A 21,629-nucleotide genomic window follows, 5' to 3' on the forward strand; every position below is an offset into this window, starting at 1 on the left:
GCCTTGGAAGCCCACACAGGCAGTTCCGTCCCATCCTGTAGGTAGGTGTCTATGAGTCAACATTTACTCGGTGACAGGGAGGGGTTTTGTTGTGGTTGGCAGTTACATTTCTAAAGTAGATCTTGAGGTCTTTCTTTCTAGTCTGTCTTGTCTGGAAGCTCCTTTGAAACCTGTTCACTGTGGGTGACCCTGCAGGTAGCTGAAATATCAGTAGTGTAACTTTTACACCATAGCAACACACAAGCCAAGACAAAATGACACAGGCTACGATGATTTACTGAGACGCTACTATAGGTAGGGGTCAAGGACAAGAAAAACACCCACCACAATGTAACTCCCAGGATCTCCTAGGAGAAGCAGGGGAAGTGGGCAGACAGAAAAATGAGTTAAGGTCTCTACCAAAGATGTGACAGAATTCTTTGGGAGTCAGAGGGAAGGGTGAACACTGACTGGACAGGCTGGGGGAGGCTCCAGAGAGAGGATGACATTTATTTTGACACTTGAGGGAAAAGTATGGTTTTCCGACAACAGAGAAAGTGGGATGGGTACTACACTAGAATAAAGACATAGAATTAAAGGAGGGGGTGGAGGTGGGGGGAGCACTCTTTGTTTAAGAAATGTTGAATTCTCTGAACCACAGAAAATAACTGTGCATCTGTAGGGCTGGGCAGGGCATGGTGGGGACTGGTGGGGGTGGGTCTGGTGGCAGGGTCATGGGGTGAGAGGGGACATGGCTTAAGAGAGTGCCAGGGCACCATCCTGGAAAGGGCAGCTACGGTCAGAGAGGAGATTTAAATTAGATTGAACACTGGAGGTTGGCTACGGGCATTTTCAGCAGACTGTTAAAGATCTGCGATAGTGGAGCAGGAACTAATTATCTGTACCCTAATGAGAGAGAAGTATGACGAGCGGGGGAAACGAGGGATAGGAGTGGGGAAGCTTTCTTTGCACTTTGATCGACTAGTATGTCTTATGGGAACTGTAATCTAAGAAGAAAAGTCATACAATTTAAATGTAACATGAGTTACATAACTATCAATGACAATTAAACCTCAATACAATTTTTCAATTATCTTTGGATGTTTAAACATAATTGTCTAGGAGAACCTTATGGGAAAAAAGTAACCAAATGTTCTTCTGTGAATTAGAGCAAACCCTCTGGATTACAACTTCTGGTGCAAGGGTTAAGAAATGGGCTTTCTGACCTAGAGGAACATGACTTCAAATTTGGGGTTATGAACTGCAACAGCATGGCTTCTGACAATACACATAGCTTTCTGAGGTTCAGTTTCCTCATCTGCAAGTGGAAATCCTCACTCTATCTCACAGGGTAGCTGGGTGGCATAAAGCAAAGGAGAAAAATGTGTGCAAAATAATGAGCAAGTGTGTAGTGCATGACATCTTTACCAAGTGGTGGCCATTATTGTACTTTCCCTCTATAAACTCTCTAGAGGAATGTGGAGAAGGACACAGATGATGGGATACAGGTTTGTGCTTTATCTAGTTCTGTTACTTATAGACACCTGGTTCTTTTCAGAGACTATAGTCATAGTCACGATGCACAGGAGATGGCCAGGTGAGAGATTTACTGTTGAAAGAAGAAATACATGCATAAGAGCCTTTCCCACAGGTCAGTAGGCGGAGACAGCTGGCAAGAGGACAGACACATTACGCAGGCCCTTTACAACAAAGACTCAAGAGACTGAACGAAGACAGATATGCGGGATACTCCCAGAACCTTAGCCTTTAAAGGAAAAAGTAGAGCCACGGATTGAATAGGAGAAGCCTACGAGAAGAAAGTGAACAAAAGTGGCAAGGGCGAACTGCCAGGCAGTTATTTTACACTTTTATAAGCAGCATTCAATGAGGCCAACAACTATGGGTTCATGCTCAGAAAGATGCGATCCTCCCCTTGTTTCTCCACACCTCCCTTATAACCTGAAGGGTGGCAAGCTCCTTATGCTCACCCAGTCAGCAGCCGCTAAACCACTCCCACCCCATGGCCCGCCCCATGGCCTAGCCCTCATGGTTCAGGAGCTGCCTGGACACCACCCCTGTGCCTCCAGTCATATGAACTCCAGCAAGCAGAGAGGGCAGTGCCAGATGAATGACTGACTCCAAACCACCCCACGGTGGGCAGGGAACTCTGTCAAAACCAGCTGCCCTGCACCTAGCTGTGCTCTGGACTTAAAGGACTTCTTTTAGGAATAAGTCCCTCGTCTCAGGCACCCGCTGAGCTGACACAGGCTGCTTCTGGATCAAGGGCCCTGACACAGCACCTTCAAGGTGGAAAGAATCTGTACAAGGTCTAGGGTCCTGTCCCTCCCTTACATGCCCACCCACTCACCCTCCATCCCCTACCCCACCGGGCCTCCACCCTTGACCGGCAGAGAGAACTGGCCCATATTGAGTGCTCTGCCCCCAAGGCCTACAGTTTACTCTTTCTGGGCCCTGCCCACCCATTTTCTCCTCTTTTGTTTTTATTTCCTTCCTCTCCCCCCCCCCCCCCCCGCTTTCTCTGCTTTGGTTTTTCCTTCTACTTCTCTTTTCCTTCCTATCTTTAATTATTTTTCTCTAAGCTTTGTTTTTACTATACTCTTTACTTCCCCTGCCTCTAGTTTTAGTTTGTGTGTGGGGGGGGGGACGGGGGGAGCGGCTCTATATGTTTATTTGTTGACCTATTTTAAATTTTATTTTCCTTATTATTATTGAAATTCATTTTTCTTGATGTTGTTAGCTTATTTTATTTTATTTTTATAGATGTTTCCTTTTCACACTTGTCCCACAACAAACATGTCCACACATCCCAGTCACACCTATACCTCCTGCAGCCCTCCTGACCAACAATGGGCAACAGTGACCACCACCCAAACCTCATTGAACTGTGCTACGTGAACAGCAGAAAACTACCCACATCCTAATATTCTCTACCTTTACCAGAAGACAAATGGTAAATGCCTTAGAATACAACAACATACAATCACTAATTATATACAAATACAGCAACACAATGTCTTGGAGACAACAAACTATTTCAAATCACATAAAGAAACAAGACAGTGGCTCCAATAAGTGATCAAAACACAGATCCAGAAAACTATCTTGAGGAATAAATGGCATTGGAATGACCTGATAAGGAATTCCTAAGAAAAATATTTAGATACTTTCAATAGCTTGAAATAAAGATAAGGAAAGCTGCAGATAAAATCAAAGAAAACACAGACAAAACTTTAGAAAAATTCAATAAAATACTATCAGAACAAACTATCAAAGGAAATGGTAAATTATGAACCACACAAAAACAGCATGTAAAAATCCAGATTAGCAATGTTAAGAATTCAGAAACAGATGATGCATTGAAAGGGTAAAAAAGTAGAACTGAATCACAGAAGACGGAATAAGTGAGCTTAAATACAAATCTCTCAATACTAATCTGCTAGAGGAACAATTAGAAAAATTATTTAAGAACTGAAAATAAAGGCTGTCTAAGAATTCTGTAAGACACCATAAAGAAGAACTTGTATGATAAGAACTCCAGAACAGGAAGAGAACAAAAAGTGCAAAGAAAAAAATTATGTAAGAGTTGTTGGGAAAAAACGTCCCTAGTAATATGTAACAAAAGAAGATATGTATTCAAGAATATGAATAAGCCCCATATAGTCTAGACCCAAAAATAAACTCACAAATACATACATAAGTAAAATTTACAAAACCAAAGAAAAGGGAAGAATCCTGAAAGCAGCTCAGGGGAAAGTGAAAAGTTACACACAAAGGAAAATCAGTAAGATTAAATCTCTCGGCAGGAACCATGCAAACAAGAAGGCGAAAATAAAAAATATATACATATCTGTAAGATTTTTAAAAAGCCAAATGAAATTATATACCCATAAAACTCACCCCACAAACTTGATGGCAAAATTAAGACACTAACAGATGATCAAAAATGGAAGGAATTTCTAAAACCCAGACTTAGAAATATTAAAAGGTGTTCCTCTGACAGAGAACCAGCAATGACGGGCAATCTGAGATTAAGATACACAACACAACACTAACCAAAATCCACCCAGGTTTAAGAGAACCCCAAACCTGAAAGACGTAAAATATGAAACAAATGGAGACTATTGCGAAGTAAAAGCAGGAATAAACTGTCTGGTTAACAAATTTCTAAATGGAGAAGAAGTAAAGTCAATTTCAAAGAGAATAAGCTGTTTTAAACTTAATTGATAAACGTCCTAATCAAAATGTAAAACAGGAAAAGCATAAATTCAATAAACATTAAAGCAATAGCAATGAAGAAAATCAACCAACAAAATGAATTCAGCATAGAAAATTACATGGAAAAAAAATCAGCAGCATCAAAAGACAATCAACCAAAAAACAACCCCACAGCAAATGAAAACATAAGTTCATACCTATCAATACTTACACTAAATGTAAATGGATTATATGTACCCGTCAAGAGATGGAGAGTTGGAAATGATACAAAAACAGGACCCATCAATATGCTGTCTAGAAGAGACATATAATAAACATAAATGTAAAAGCACACTAAACATCAAAAGTTAGAAAAAATCAAGCTCACGGAAATTAAAAAAAATAGCAGAGTGTCAATATTAATTTCTGATAAAACAGAATTTATGGGGAAAAACAGCATCAGAGGTATATTAGATGAAGGGGTACCCCCCCAAAAAACAGAAAAGAACCCCGCTGGGCAGAGCTTCCCTGGCATGCATTCTCCAGCTAGCTGAGCATCAAGCACATTACTCTGAGTTAGTGCGCCCAGTGGTGTCGCCTGGGAAGGTTCTCTCTGGTCACAGTGAATTTTTTCAGGAAAGCAGTTTTGTTCAACCCTTATTTTTTGTGATGGCTGATTTAAGACAACATGATGTTTCCTGCTCAGGAAAAAAAGGCACAGAAACTGTTGATGTTGAACACAGCTTATAAGGACAATGCTATGGAAAAAAACAGTGTATGAGTGGTTTTCTCATTTCAAAAAAGGTGAAATGTCGATTGATGGCAATACATAGTCTTTAAATACAGTCTTGAAAAAAAATTCCATTTTAGGGGGGTACCCCTCATATATACTGTAAATGACTATCGAATCAATTGAAAAGGAGGAAATAGCTAAAATTAGGTATTTTTTTCTGCACACAATAGAAGAGCTTTTAAAAATATAAATCGACCTAGTAGAATTTAAGAGAGAAATAGGCAAGTCAATACTTTTTATCATAGAAGACTTTAATGCATCACTTTCATTGAAGGGCAGAATAATTACACAGAAGCTCAACAAAGACAAAGAATTAAACCCAATAAGTCAACTTAAACTCTTAGACATGAACAGAACACTCTACCCAGCCACACATCACAATACACATTCTTTTCTAGAGGACTTGGAACATATTCCAATATAGAACATATGTCATACCACAAAGCAATAAAATGTAAAACATCAAAATACTACACAGCATCTTCTCAAATCACCATAAAATCAGAGGTAAACAATGGGAAGGTAAAAGGAAAAATATCAAAACAAATGGAAACTAAACACCCTGCTTAAAAACTACCAAGCAATAGAAGAAATAAAATTAAAATCTTTAAATCCTTAAATCAAATGAGAATGAAAATACAACATACCAAAACGTTTGAGGAAGCAAAAACAGACACATCAAAAAAGAACCCAAATCACACCTTAACCCACCATCTCCAACAATTAAAGCAGAAAAAAGTCTACAGTCACTAGAAAAACAATGATATTACAACAGAAATATAGAAAGAATGGACTTAACTCAAAGTTGTTTTTTAAAAAAAATTTACAAAATCAACAAACCAAAGGCACAAACAAAGGAAAAACAGAAGCCAATAATATGAATTAGAAATGAAATGGGTGTCATCACAATAGAAACACCTAAAATAAAAACAGAAAACTATGCCAACAAACTTGAAATCCTAGAAGAAATGGAAAATGTTTTAGAAATGCACTAGCTACATACATGAACTGAAGTAGAAAATTTGAAAAGACCCATAACAAAAGAAGACATCGATCAGGTTTTTGATTTTTTTTTTAATCTCAACAAAAGAAAAGTCAAGGTCTAGATAGTTTCACTGGCAAATTCTACCAAACATTCAGAGAAGAGCTGACACAAATTCAACTCAAGCTACAGAAAAGGATGGAATACTCTTTGATTCATCTCATGAAACAAATATAATCGATACCAAAACCAAGGACAGACTTTACTAAATATATACCAATATCCCTCATGAACGTAGATGTAAAACTTGTCAACAAAAGTCTGGGCAACAGAATCTAAAAACATATCAAAGAATAATATATCATGACCAAGTACACAATAGTTCAAGATTAAAACAACCAAAGTAACTCACCACATTATTAAAACACTAAGAGCCATATGAGCTTATCAATTCGCACAGAAAAGACATGTGACATAACCCAAAAATCCATTCCTGATAAAAAGTGTTCAACAAAATAGAAGGGTAACTCTCCTACATAATTAATTTGCATATCTACCAAACCAATTATCAACATTAGTCTTCACAGAGAGAGTATCTCTGTAACAATGGGCTCCATTGGAAACTATTATTTACTGAAAGCATGGCGTAATTGCCCTATATATATATATAGTACACATATATCTATAGTACACATATAGTACATATATCTGATATACAGTACATATATAGTATGTATATATCTACAATACACACATATATACATATAGTACACATATATCTATATATAGTATATATATCTATATATATCTATAGTCATATATATCTATAGTACACATGTCTAGGTTAATATTATGAGCAGAGAACCACCATATAGCATTGCATAAAGTCTCCCTCTTTGGATTTGAAGTCCCCTCAGAACGAATTTTTTTGTTAATCTCTGTAGTCCCTGCACCTAACACAGTACAAGGGATACAGCAAGTTATTCAAGAAAGGAAAACAGAGAAGGCAACACATAAGCAGATTAGTTCTAGTCCCATTACAAGTGAATTCTTGCTCTTATAGCATCAGAATATCAGAATTGAAATCTGTGAAGCACCATCGTCCATTTAAATGTCTGGTTAGATTAAGCAATGTTCTCAAAGCCCTCAGTAAAACTGACTAATGCTTGCCACACCTGAAATGCTCTCAACTGGCAGTCTGTACTGCAGTACAACTCCCATCTTCAGTTCCCCTACCAGAACTGTGTGCTCACCAAGATCCAAATATCTTGTTCTCCAGTTTGTTTATGCCACTTGAACTGGTAATTACAATGACATGTTTTAATTAAACAGCAAAAGTACAAGCCAGCAAGAAAATGATGTTGCTTCGATGAGTTGCTGCTTCTGTAAAATCAAAGATGGCTCGCTTAAACATTGTTGACCATTTTGATGAAAGTGGAACATGTGCAAAATATTAGGATACTAGATTATAAAATCTAGAATTCTATATTCAGTTTCCTATGAATGTTTCCTTCACTGTTATTTAAAAGGATGGAAATTGGAAAACATCAACAGTACAATATGAGAAAAACATGACCTGGAACTCCAGGCAGCAAAACCATATTCTCAAAGAAAAGGCCTTGAATCTGAATCCAAAGAGTGCTTTGTTTCAAGTTAAATAAGTGCTTAAAGAACACATATACAATTTTAATGACTTCCTCATTTCAACTGACTTTTTATCTCACTGTAACTCAATACTCTTCTCTAGAAATAGACAAAAGATGGGCATGTCATGACTTTCAAATAAAAGGGGCTTACAAATTTTGAAACATATCATTCAATCCAGGAAAACATAAAAAAGATAATGATGCTCAAAATTGGCGATGATACACTGATGTAACAGTGCTACGGAGAGTTTGAGGAGCCCTTGTGGTGTGATCATGCGAGCACAAGGTTGGTGGTTCAAACACACCAACATTCTGAGGGAGCACGTGGAGGCTACATGCATTCTTTGAGCTATCAGCCTTTTGATCCGGCGTCAAGAAGTTCAGCCTTCGAAGCCCTATATAGGATCACAGGGTTGAAGTGAGATCATTGGCAGTGGGTTTGGGATTTTTCTTTTGATGGATAATCTGCAAACAGAAGACTTGAGGTAGTGGTTACTTGTTGGGCTGCTGACTGTAAGGTTGGAAGTTTGAAACCACAAGCTGCTGAGTGTGGGAGAAAGATGGGGCGTTCTACTCCTGTAGAGTGTTATAGTCCCACAGGTGTAGCTCTACCCTGTCCTATAGGGTGGCTAGGAGTCAGCATCGCCTCCATGACAGTGAGTTTGACTTTGGAGTTTGCAAACATGTGTAAGAGCCAAAAAGATGTCTATATCTGTGACCCTGTAATCATTCCCAAGAATATGAGACTAAATATATTTACAAAATGATCCAACTATTAAAAATATTCACTACCATATTATAAATGACAAGTTGGAAATAACCTAAAATACAACAATGAGGTAAAAGGTAAATGTGAATCTTTGATTCAAACCTTATGTCTATGAGCAATTTCTGGTAGTTTGAAGAAAATTTTAAATCTGATTTGAAAAAACAAAACAAAAACAAGTATCAGGTTTTGTATGTGTGTGTGCTCATTTTACATTGTGTCTACACTTCTGAAACACTCTATAACAGTGGTTCTCAACCTGTCGGTCTCGATCCCTCTGGGGGGTCAAACGACCCTTTCACGGGAGTTGCCTATGACCATCGGAAAACACATATTTCATTAATAGATAATTATATATATATATATATATGTGATTAATCACTATGTCCATGGAGTTGATAAAGACTTCACAGTACTAGTCTCACCTGCCCTATGCTGTATTATTCAGAGGCAAGAATTCAGCCCAGTCTAGCTGGGGATAAGGCGGAGTAATGACAAATTACTACAGTGAAGAATTGGGAGCCAAGATTCCACCATTGGCTCAGCCAGGGAGGACATCTCCTTAATACAGCAAGGGCTAAAGGGCAAGAATTAGGGAGTTCCAGCCACCGTCTTTGAAGAGGAGGGGTGGTGTACTATTATTTCCTTACTGCTCCTATGGGGAGCCCTGATGGTGTAGGGGTTACGAGTTGGGCTATAATCCGAACGTTCAACAGTTTGAAACGACCAGCAGCCCCTTAGGAGAAAGTCTTGGAAACGGGGGTTGCTATGAGTCAGCACTGACTCAATGCCAATGTGTTTGGCGTGATTGCTAAGGGGCTGGGTGGAAGTCAGGGCGCTGCCAGCATACTCCAACAGAGGGGGGAAACTCATTACTGTAGTGGGGTGGGTAAGGGGGGAGGGCAAAAGTCAGAATTTCACATTTAGGCCCTGTGTGGAAAGGGCACCTCAGTGCTGCAGAATAGGGTGCAAAAACGGTTTTCACCACATGATTCCACTGCTGGAGTGCCAGGTGGCATGGATAAGGGGGTGCTGCTTTGGTTTTTGTCCCAGCTGGGTTACCCTTTCCCATGAATAGTCTGGTGAGAGGAGCTTTATTGGGGGCTTACAAATTTTGTAGAGTTGGGTCCTCGTGTTTCTGGTTTGAATGCTTCTTCAGCATTCATAGGAAATAAGAAAACACACCAGTGAGCTCACTGCTGTGTAGTTCCTCAAATCACAAATCCCAGACCCGAGCCAGTCTGCCATCTTTTCTACACCTTTAGGATCTTCTGGTAGGTGAAGTAATGTATTCTGTCCAGGGGTTTTTAAATTATAATTAACAAGAGGATCACAACCACAAGATGCCATTTCTTTTGAAATGCACTCAAAAATGAGATGAACTGATGAATAAAAGGTTGGAAAGATTGCCAGCTTTGCAATGAAGCAAATGCAAGAAAAGTTAGTGGTAGAATCTAGGTGGTGGAGATAGAGGTACAATCTGTGCAATACCTTCAATTTTGCTAGATGTTGGAAATTTTTCATAATACACCTTGGAGGGTTATCTTCTGGCCAAATTTAAGATGCAAATTATTATTTTTAATCCCATAGTTGATAAAGGGAAGAAAAAGAGGAATATATATATATATGACTCTGTTAGAAGAATGGAATTCAGAACCATAAAATCTCTCATCTCTACTGAATTCCTCTCAAAGTGCCAGAGACAAACTAGAAATTTGCTCTGACCAATAAGTTACCAGATTAGCTGGAACAAGAGACTATTAAGATGATAACAGCTCTCTGTAAGAGCTCTAGCCAGCTGAATGCGATTTCTTTTTTAAATAGCTTATTTTGTTCTCAGCTTGGTCCTTAGGTCTGTCAGCTCTTGCATCCTCAAGAGTAATTCCTCAGAGTTAACAAGCACAGCGCCGTTCAGGTGCTTACAGGATGGCTAACGCTGGGGAGGAACTAAACATGCTGTTGGAAATAAAAACAAGAGAGGTAGATGCAGCTCAAATTAAATCTTTATTTTTGAAAGAACCTAATCAACACGCAGATTAAATGTGGAGGGTCAGATTTAAGAGGGGCTGGAGATGAAATTATGCTAAGGACTCCTGGAGGTGAGTCTGGTTGAACTTTTTGTTTCTTAAGACAAAGTGTTTACAGTACTGGAAAGCGGTGGTTCTCAACCTTCCTAATGCTTTGACCCTCATGTTGTATTGACCCCCCCATATGTGCTATGTGGGTATATCTGCATGTGGACGGACCCCCTGGAGATGGATAGAGGAGCGGTGTCTTGGTTCTTAAGACCATCGGAAATATAGTCTTAGGTGACCACTGTGAAAGGGTCATTTGACTCCCAAGGGGGTCTCGACCCACAGGTTGAGAACCACTACTATAAAGGGTCTTAGGTATGCAAGCAGTCAAGGATATTGATTCTCCTAATTCTTCTCACAGATACAACTGGGATAGTGGTCAGCATGTCTCTGCACTGAATCGTCCATGTGTAACTGAGAAAAACCAAGTGCTAGTGTTGGGATTAAATAATATGATGAACATAGCATTCTCTGTTCCCTACCTAGAAGCTCACATAGGTACAGGCTCTTCATTCTAAGAAGGATGAGTGTAAAGAACAAGAGCAGTTCTTCTCACACAATGATGGAATGTAATCAAGAAACCAGGATGGCTGCAGCAGGCTTTTGCATTTCCTGTCAGGATGGCTTGGACAACGCCTACCTCCTGGATTCTACTTGGACACTTCCATTAGCCGATTTCTTTCTCTAACCAGGCTCTCCAGGGCCAAGGCAGGACAACTAGTTAGAGGTATGATCACTGAGTAATCTCTTTTAGGTTTTCTACATCTATCTGGCATAAACTGGGCCTGAACTTCCAATACAGTGCTGATAAAGATCTCCTCAGAGGCTGAACTATACACTAGTTTAGTATCTCTTTAAAATATCTGCCTTAAATTATGTTTTAGAAGTAGGTTCTTGACTATGATGCCTGGGAAACCTAAGACCCTGTTATTCCTGCTAGAAAACAAGAATGAATACCTAAACCCCTCTACTATCAAGTTGATTCTCACTCAGTGACCCAAGAGGGTAGAGTCAAACTGCTCCATAGGGTTTCTGAGCCTGTCCACCTTTCTGGAAGCAGACTGCCATATCTTTCTCCCACAGGGGAGCTGGTCGTTTTGAATCCCAACCTTCAGTTAGCAGCCTAACACTTACTCCACTGTGTCACTAATAGTTATACAAGTGACTAATAGTTATACAAGTGATTCAACATTTACCTTTCTTCATCCACACTGTCCTTCTTGCATCTTCACATACCCTGCCACCCACGCCTCTGTTGGTCTAGCAATTGTGTCCCCAGTTTATACAGCTGGTTTCCAATTGAAAACCAGCTTGAGAGACCAATTACCTTCCATTTTGGCCTACTTCATGCTCTACTTCCTGACCCAGACTCCTTCAGCAATTCAAATGATGGCTTTAGTTATAGATTCATTCCACACCTTGCACTTGTAAATGTCCATTGCCTGTATTTTTCAGATGATGGTTGGTAAAAATCAGGGGGTGGGACTTAATGACCAACACTTCTGCACCCATTTACACCCCACTACAAACATCTATGCTGTGTGAAAGCTTTCATTTTCAGGGACCACAAGGGGGCATTGCCAGTGCTAACAGACATGGCCGTCCGTATTTTCTTGGTCCTCCTGCGACTACTAAGAGTGCACATTCTCCATTACCTCTGCCTTTGGCTCGGCTGATTCATTAGAGGTATCATGTTGTTCCTTGGCTTGGGCCATCTGAGTCATCAACCTGTCCATGTGGGACTGGATGTCTGCCAGTATCTCAGTCACATGAGCCGTGGCCATTGCTTCCTGGATGTCCACTAGATGAAGAGCCTTCTGTTCTTCATCAGCAATCACCTCCTGAACTTTCTTAAATTCCTGCTGTATGAACGTCTTCATCTGGTCCCGAGTTACCTGTAGAGCAGAGAGGCACTAAGAATGAGTGCGGCTTTCAGAGAAAACTGTATAGCTACTCGCCTAAGTGCTAGGCATTGAGCCCTGGATGCACTAGACTGTGGGTCCTATCTTATCTCAAAGGTTTTGGTCTGGGTATATTAGAGAAACAAATCCACAGACACTCATGTATAAGAAAGAATTTTATATAAAAAGTGCACATCAAGAAAACATTCCATTTAAAGACAAGAGCTAAGACCTAAGGCAGGTATGGTAAAACAGCCTAAACTCTGAGCATCCTGTTTACAGAAGCTCCAAGCAAGGTGACACTGAATGTCTAAAGTACACTGGCAGTCATCCTATGTGATGACACCACTGGGAATACCCTCACCTTTCATAAGGTACGGAAATAACTAGAAGTCAACTAGTACACATGTACCTAGCTAACAGTTAACACCTTATCATTATTTCTCTCTTTTGACCCCTTTTTACTTCTACTTTTCAATACTTTGTTTCTCTTCAATTGAAGTTCTTCTATTTCATTTAAATTTCCCCCCCTATGAAATTACTATTTTTAAATTAATTTTATTGGGAGGGAGGCGTCTTACTAATCTTTTGGCAATCCATCATTCAATCTTGAAGCACACTTGTTACTATCAATATTTCCAAAACAATTTCTTTCTACTGGAGCCCTTGATACCCACTCCTCATTTTCCACCTCCATCCCCCACCCTCCTACCATCATGAAACCTTGATCAATTATATATTATTGTTGTTATTTCTTGTATTTCCCTGTCCCTTGTCTCCCTTCACCCACATTTCAGTTTTATGTACCCATGGGGGGGGGTTGTATGCCCAACTTTGTTATGGGTTTCCCCTTTATGTCCCCCACCCCCACCAATCCCCTACCCTCGTGATATTGCTACTCCCACTACTATTCCCGGGGGTTTTGTCTGTCCTGAATTTCTTGTGTGGAGAGCTCTTCTGTGTACCGATGTGTGTACTCAGGTCTAGTCAGATTTCTAAGGTAGAACTGGGTCATGGTAGTGAAGGGGGGGGAAGCAATCAGGAGCCAGAGTCGTTTTGTCCTTATGGGGGTTTGGTGTTCTTGGTTAATATGTTTTTCTTTATATGAATTTCTGGAAAGATAAATCTATAGCCTGAGCAAGTAGGTTAATAGTTTCTTAGAGTTATAACAGTAGAGAGTAGAGGTAATTGAGATTTACTAATAATGAGTAAAATAAAGAAGAAAATACTTTAAATTACTGAATGCATAAATAATAGTACTAATACTTCATTGAATTGTATACTATATGAATTATGTCAATAAAATTCTTAGGAATGAAGGGGAAAAAAAAGGAAAGAAAACATTCCAACCCAGTGCTGTGCTACCCAAGCCCACAAGTCCAACATTAGCCCATATGTCTGACTAATCCACAAAGTCCTCCTCCATCTCACAAAACACACACAATGACAATGACTACAGGAGGAAAGCTGAATCAGTGAACACGTAAGCATCTCAACGCTGGCAGGGGCCTCCACACGGCTGCTCTATCGGGGTAGGTCCATGTGGCTTCTCCCCAGGGATGTCTCACAGGAAGTGAGCCTTGCCAGCTGAAGTGGGGAACTGGCTAAAGCAGCTGCACCTTGTTTGACCATCAGAAAGCAAGAGACCCGAGAACTAGAAAGGTGAAGCATACCAAGCCATTTATCTCCCTGCCCTTCAATTAACCCCATGTGTTTATTGGCCAGGTTGGCACAAAAAACTTTATCTCAATCTCTAAACAATGCCTCCTTAATAGTCCCAATAAAATTTTCCTCCTCATCTTTTTGCCATTCTCATTCTTCAGGAAGTAATTCCTCTTTCCTTCTTTTGATGTCAATATTTACTTATAAATAATACAGTATTGCTTTTTTAAAAACTCAAATACTGGTATACAGTAATCAGTTGCTTTCAGGTTAGTTCCAACTCATGGTGACCCTCGGTGTGTCAGACCCAATGCATTCCATAGGGTTTTCCATGGTCAACTTCTTGGAAATATATCACCAAGCTTTCCTTCCTAGGTATAGCCTGGGCAGACAAAAGATGGAAATGCTCATGATGCAAATAAAGAGACACTATTTAAAAAAAAAACCTTGACTTTGGCAATCTGTCATCAATCATGAGGACAGCACAGAAATGGGAAAGTATTTTTCTGTTGGACATATGGTTGCCATTGAGTTGAGAGTCAACTCAATGGTAACCAACAATAGTTTTCTAAGAAGACATGCTGTTGTAGTAATTTATGATGATGAAGCAAGTAAACTCTTGCCCAATGTCAGGCTTATTGTAGTTGGTGAGCTGCCACCAAGTTGGCCTCCAACTCATGGCAACCCGATGCACAATGAGGTCAGGCCATTGTAACCTACAGGATTCTCACTGGCTGATCTTTTCTCAATAAATTGCCAGGCCTTTCTTCCTAGTCCATCTGTTCAACATTATAACACTCAAGCCTCCACAGTTGGTAGCTGCATATTGGGTGCACTGCCAGGAATCAAACCCATGTCTCCTACATGGAAGGTTAAGAACTTTACCACTGAACAGCCACTGTACTAGTCAGATTTATAGTAATCACTAAATAGTTGCTATTACTGTTGCTGGAATTATTATGAATGTTGCCACATAATAATCAATTAGAAATTAATTGGTAAAAGAAAGATAATGCCTTAAATCATGTGAGAATACATAAACTATACTGGCCAATCACTGAGAAGCACAAATCACTTAGAATTGTGCTTCATAAACTGTAATGTGCACATGAGCCAAATGGGGATCTTGATAAAAGTGAAGATGCTGATTCAATAGATGTATGGTGGGACCCAAGAGTCTGCATTTCTAACAAGCTCCTAAATGACAGAAGCCTAGTAAAGCCAGGCATGTACAGTTAGCAGGATTTACACAGTGAAATGAGAATAGTCACATTCAAATTGTTATCTTGAGATGATACATATGCATTCTAAATACAAGGGGATTCAAAAAGTTTGTAGAGAAAAGGCATTTCCCCATGCACTCGCTGAAGCTCTCTCATACATGGAGCCAGTTCTGAACAATTTTGGCATTGTTTGGGGAGTATATCTCACCCTGTATCATCACTGGAGGATTACAGTTATTTGTTCTGTTTGAGCCCTCTTGCCATTTTGGTCCTGAGCCTCAAAATTGTACTCTTATAAAATATCAACAGTCCTGGCCCAAGGGGTGCAGGCTGTCACATCCTACTGCTGATGCATCATCTGGAAATCACATGAAGAGTCAATAATCTGCTCTTTTATTGACCATCTTAATCCTCCAGGAATCTTGCAGGTTATATTGCATCTGCTACCCAGAAAATGTTATACTAATCCTAACAGCTGTACAGGCTCTTTTGAGCAAGAGTTGCATAACTATACGCTCTCCACATAGGGCTGCAGCATGAAAGTGCTAGCGGAGTGTGAGGTATCCTATCAACACTTTCAGTTGATCTTAAACAGATAAAGAGGATAGGGAAGAGGATGGCACAGAGAGTCTGATTGGGGTATTTAGTTGATCTCTTTTATTCACTCATTTGTACTTTAATCTTGTTTGCATTTGAACGTAGTTGGCTCTCTCCCTGTTCTGAGATGCTCCAGAAAAGGGAAAGCAGGGCAGGGGTGGGGGTGGCGCAGGCATCAAAAGATACCCTTATAAGGGTACATTTAATTTAAAGGAAATGAAGCTGAGATTAAGGGGGGGAGCAAAATTAATCCAATAAAACAAATGAGCTTCGGTATAAAGATAAAAATACTCAGATTTCTAATAGAAGATGAGGCACTTTCTTGGACGAAGTCCCAACCACTTGACTAATTCCAGGAAAGCTGATCCCTATCAGTCCTCACTCATTGCTGGCTGGGGTCAATCTACAGAGACTAGCCATTTGACTACGAGGAGACTCTAAGTAGGAACTGTTGCTGCCACACTGGAGCCTATTAAGTCTGAATTTTTGGATGTAGACTCTGGCCTAGTCTGGATCGAAGGTGCCAGGCCCCATGGACGATGCCATCAGAGTCATCCCTGCTCAAGATTGTACTCGAGTGAAGCAGGCCGGTGAAGACTGTGGAGAAATTGAGGGATTATGCCTACACTCTAAGAGGAGGGGCAGGGTTCAGTTACAGCCAACTGTTGCCATGTAGACATATAGGTCTTGACTTGGCACATCTCTGTTGGACATCTTTGTTGTCCAAAACGCTGAGTATTTTAGTTTTAATGTGAACCCTCATAACTTCTGCATTTCGGCATGTAATTGTAATAAAAATTTATTACCACAACCAATAGCAACCACATGATCAAAACCAGTATGATTTCCCTAAGGCTTGAGAAAGGCAAATGATGTGAGAAACTACCAAATAAGAATACCTAGAGTCTAACTCCTGGAGCAAATGCACTTACTGGTCTCCTCACAACCATGTTTCTTTTATGAATACAGTCGTCCCACCCCTGTCGCCCATGGGGGCATGTTCTATGACTCCCAGTGGATGCAGATAGGCTGGAGCCCCATGCTTTTGTACACATACATATGACAGCTCCCCAGCGGGGGCAGGAGGCCCAAGCTCAGGAGGAGGAGGAAGTCAGTTCCCAGACCAAGTAGGACAGCAGAAGAGTCACCATGACAGTCAGTAGGTACACAATGTAAACCTTTTCCACTGAGGTTGACCACAGATAACCCGAGGAAAGTGACACCATGGAAGAGAGGGAGCGCTGCCCAAGAAGACCTGAGAAAGCTGGTAACCTGTCAGAGAAGGAACATGCAATGGTGTTGCACCAACAGAGTGACCACAGAATGGTGAGAGTGCAGAGGCAGAGAACTTTACACCTGGAAAACCAAGGCAGTCTTCAACAAGGGCTGGCTTTTACTGGCTTCATTGTATTTTTAAATAACTAAGATCATGGAACAGGAGTCCTAGTGGAGCAGCGGTCAGAGGGCTTGGATGCTAATCAAAGGTCAGAAATTCAAAGCCACCAGCCACTCCACAGGAGGAACATGTGGAAGTCTGCACGTCCTACTTTGGAAACTCAATGGGGCAGCTCTGCTCTGTCCTATAAGGTTGCTGAGTCAGAATCCACTCAGAGGTGACTGATTTATGCATACTGAGTAGCTGAAGCAGGGATCAAGCAAGAGGTAGAAGGGTAGACAAAAGTGAGAGCCATGTAAGTGAGCCCTCTCCTCTTATCAATGAGGAATCAGGCACATCTGAAAACTTGTCAGCAGAGTAGCGGACTCTAATCTTCTAGCCCGGTGCTCTGGAAAGAAATCACAGTGAGAAAATCTTAGAGGAGACTGGGGAAGAGGAAGACTAGATAATAGAGGAAAGATATGAAGCCACTGAGTATCTATATTGAGAATATGCAGAGCAAAATAGCATCCATATTTCTTATAAAGAACATACCCATGTAACACCCCATGTATATACAATGCCCAGAAATGATGAAATCAGGTAAAACTTGTAGTCTAGTTTAAGTGTTATTTTCAATAAATATGATACTCCAATTTCTACATGTACAATTCAGTAACACCAATTACATTCTTCCAGTTTTGCAACCATTCTCTCTTTCTTTTGCGATAAAGCTATTTTTAATTAGACTCTTGAAACCTGAAAGAGGCTTGATACCTTACGCAGCTTTTTAAGACTGCCATTCCAAAGTCAATGCAAAATTAAGGCCTGCAGGAGTGAACAGCTCACACATCACAGGATCAAGTGAAAGAAGCCCTCAGGAGCTCATTCACTCTCCACAGGTGCCCCTCCTCGTGCCTGAGAAAAGGGAGGGGGAGTGATAAGTGCTATTAATTCCCCTGAAAATTCTATACTAGGCTGAGAACTGTGTTTTAGGCTTATTTATGAAATTCTTTTTTATTTGTGGTGTGTGTATTTTGGGGCTGTTATGCAGGATGATGATCATTTCTTAATGGGTCCCTACACTAGTACTAATTAAGGCCCATTTCTTCCAGAAACCAAACCTGAGAAGTTTTAGTAAAGAAAACTTTTCGGAAATGCCTTGAGAAACTCTATTGGTTGCAAGCAGCTAAAATTCGGAATCCCAATAAAACCTGTCATGTAGCCTAGACTTCACCTATGCATGGGCTCAAAAGTTGGGAAAGTTGGCATCACACAATCAAGAAAGATGAATTTGAATGTGGGAGGCGAAAGGTTGTTTTGTTTTTAAAAATTAAATCCCCCAATTCCCATTACTTTAAATAGACTTTTGACAGACTTTATTTTATATAGATCAGACCACAAGTGCAAATTGAAGGCAGAATGATATGTTCCACAAAATCTTTATGACTTCTCATTCTGGTTCTCCAGTAGAAGTACTAACTAGTAAATCCGCCACACATACTGTGGGGGCTTGCATGCTGCTGTAATTCCAGAAGTTGGGCCACAAGTATTTCATACATCAGCAGAGTCACCCATGGCAAACAGGTTTAGCAGAACTTCTAAGGCAGACTTGGAAAAAGTCGGTCAATGAAAACCTTCTGAATAACAGTGGGCCGTTATATCTGACACAATGACAGAGGATGTGCTGCTCGGGTTGCAAAGCATCAAAATGTGACCAGAGAAGAGTCGTCAGCTGGAAAGGTAAGGCAACTTTAATGATGTGGATGAAGCAAACTCTTTGGAACCTTCATCTGCTAATGTAGGATGACTCAATGACCAAAAACCAGCTGTAAATATCTAATTATAATAGGATTGTAGAATATATGAAGTACGAATCTAGGAAAATTGAAAGTCATAGCAAATGAAATGTAATACACAAAGAGCAATATATCAAGTATTAGTGAGCTGAAATGGACCAATATTAATCATGTTGGATCTGATAATCTTTTTTTTTACAATGCCGAGAATAGCAAACTCAAGAGAAGTGGGTCACATTCATCATCAAAAAGAAAATTTCAAGATCTATCTCGTTAAGAGTTATAAAATATCCATATGCCCACAAGTTAATCAACTATTGTTCAAATTTATGCATCGAACACTAATGCCATCGATGAAGAACCAGAAGATTTTAAAGCAACCTCTCTGCAGTCTGAAAGTGGTCAAACATGCAATCAAGATGCATTGATAATTAGTGGGGCTGCAATGAAAAAGTTAGAAACAAAGAAGAAGGATCAACTGTTGGAAAATTGGCTGCATGATAGAATTGGCATGACCAACAATTTATAGACTATCCATACCATTTTTTAACATCAGACACATGGACCTTGCCAGGTAGAATACACAAGAATCTAATGAGCTAGATTTATGGAAAAGAGATGATGGAGAAGCTAAGTACTATCAGTTAGAACAAGGTGAGGGGCCAAGTGTAGAATAATCTACCCATTGTTCATATGCAAATTTAAGTTGAAGCTGAAGAAAATTAAAACCAGGCCATGAAAGACAAAGTATGACTTTGAGTACATTGCTCATGAATGTAAAGATCATCTGGAAGAGATGTGGTGCATGATTAGAGAGCTGTGAGCTGACATCTAGGACATTACACATAAAACAATCAAACTGTCACTAAAAGGACATGTCAAGAAATAAAAGACCAAAATAGATGTCAGAAAAGATTCTGAAAATAGCTCTTGAACATAGAGTAGCTAAATCAAACGAATGGAAGAATTGATGACTTATAAAAGCTGACCAGAAGATTCCAAAGAGTAGTTTGAAGCGACAAGGAAAGTGTTGCAATGACATGTACAAACACTGGAGTTAGCCAAGATGTGAACGCAACATACTGCACGGAGTAAGGAACCAGTGGAGAGGTCGGAGAGGCCAGTCCCAATCCCAACTACATGGACACTGGCCCTCCCCCAGAACAATTTATTTCAGAGGACAGCATGAAGCTACAGCGTAGGGAGAGGAACATGTCTGATCAGAACACACAGGAGCAAATGAAGGGGGAGGAAGAAAGAGCAGAGCACATCCTGGCCCACCAAGCCTTGAGGACATTATTCCCGCTCAGAGCAACCAATCCACAGAGAAGACCACATGGCCAGCCCCACAATGAGACATGACATCCCTCACTTACCCATAGCCCTACAGGGGACATCACCAGAGACACAGTGTGGGAATTGCACCCAATTTGATCCCATCACACCGAGGCAAAACACTAAGGATGTGCAAAAGAACAGTAAGGGGAACAGAACAATGAAGTCCCCAGGGAATACTGAAAATAGACTTTGGGGCCAGGGCTTGGCACCCCATCAGACGTGACCGGAAAATACTCCTAAAGGCCAACAAACAGACCTTGAAATAACTGCAGGCTTTTCTTTGTGTTGCTGTTGTTTTGTTTTTTTCATTGGCTTTTTAATGTTGTTGTTGTTTTGTTTTCCTCTGTCCTGTTTTTGTGTGTGTTATTATCTCTGCAGGTCTGTCTAAATAAGATAGACTGGATGAACAATCTGGAGGAGAAAACAATGGGACCGATGGTTCTTGGGGGACATGGGAGACAGGGAGGTGGGGGAAAAGATAGTGGTGTTAACAAACCCAGGGTCAAGGGAACAACAAGTGATCCAAATCGGTGGTGAGGAGGGTGTAGGAGGTGTGTCCAAGGGTAATGCAACCAAGTGGAATTACTGAAACCCAAATGAAGGCTGAGCATGATAGTGGGACAAGAGGAAAGAGCTAGGAGGCAAAGGGCATTTATAGAGGACTAAATACAGGCATGTACATATGTAAATATATTTATATATGGTATGGGGAAATAGATCTATGTGCATATATTTATAGGTTCAGTATTAAGGTAGCAGATGGACACTGGGTCTCCACTCAAGTACTCCCTCAATGAAAGAACACTTTCTTCTATTAAGCTGGCATTCCATGATGCTCACCTTCCCAACACGACTGCTGAAGACAAATGGGTGCATAAGCAAATGTGGTGAAGAAAGTTGACGGTGCCCCACTAGCAAAAGATATAGTGTCTGAGGTCTTAAATACCTGAAGGTAAACAAGTGGCCATCTAGCTCAGACGCAACAAAGCCCACATGGAAGAAGCACACCAGCCTGTTTGATCACAAGGTGTCCAAGGGATCAGGCATCAGACATCAAAGAACAAAAAAATGAAATCATTGTGAATGAGGGGGAGTGCAATTGAGGACCCAAGACCCATCTGTAGGCAACTGGACATCCCCTTACACAAGGGTCACGAGGAGGAGACGAGCCAGTCAGGGTGCAGTGTAGCAATGATGAAACATACAACTTTCCTCTAGTTCCTAAATGCTTCCTCCCTACCACCCCCTTCCCCACTATCATGATCCCAATTCTACCTT

General features: G+C 40.5%; 1 protein-coding gene across 8 annotated transcripts in view; it reads right to left on the reverse strand.

Moving 5' to 3' along the window:
- TRIM44 (tripartite motif containing 44) overlaps positions 1–21,629 on the reverse strand; it is a 159,874-nt gene that overhangs the window by 76,589 nt on the left and 61,656 nt on the right. For all 8 annotated transcript variants that reach the window (XM_075545881.1, XM_075545880.1, XM_075545884.1 and 5 more), the window contains exon 3: positions 12,112–12,351. In XM_075545881.1, the coding sequence (XP_075401996.1) occupies positions 12,112–12,351 (240 nt within the window). The remainder of the gene's footprint in view (positions 1–12,111; positions 12,352–21,629) is intronic.

This window comes from Tenrec ecaudatus, chromosome 4, assembly GCF_050624435.1.
Source record: "Tenrec ecaudatus isolate mTenEca1 chromosome 4, mTenEca1.hap1, whole genome shotgun sequence".
Classification (NCBI taxonomy): domain Eukaryota; kingdom Metazoa; phylum Chordata; class Mammalia; order Afrosoricida; family Tenrecidae; genus Tenrec; species Tenrec ecaudatus.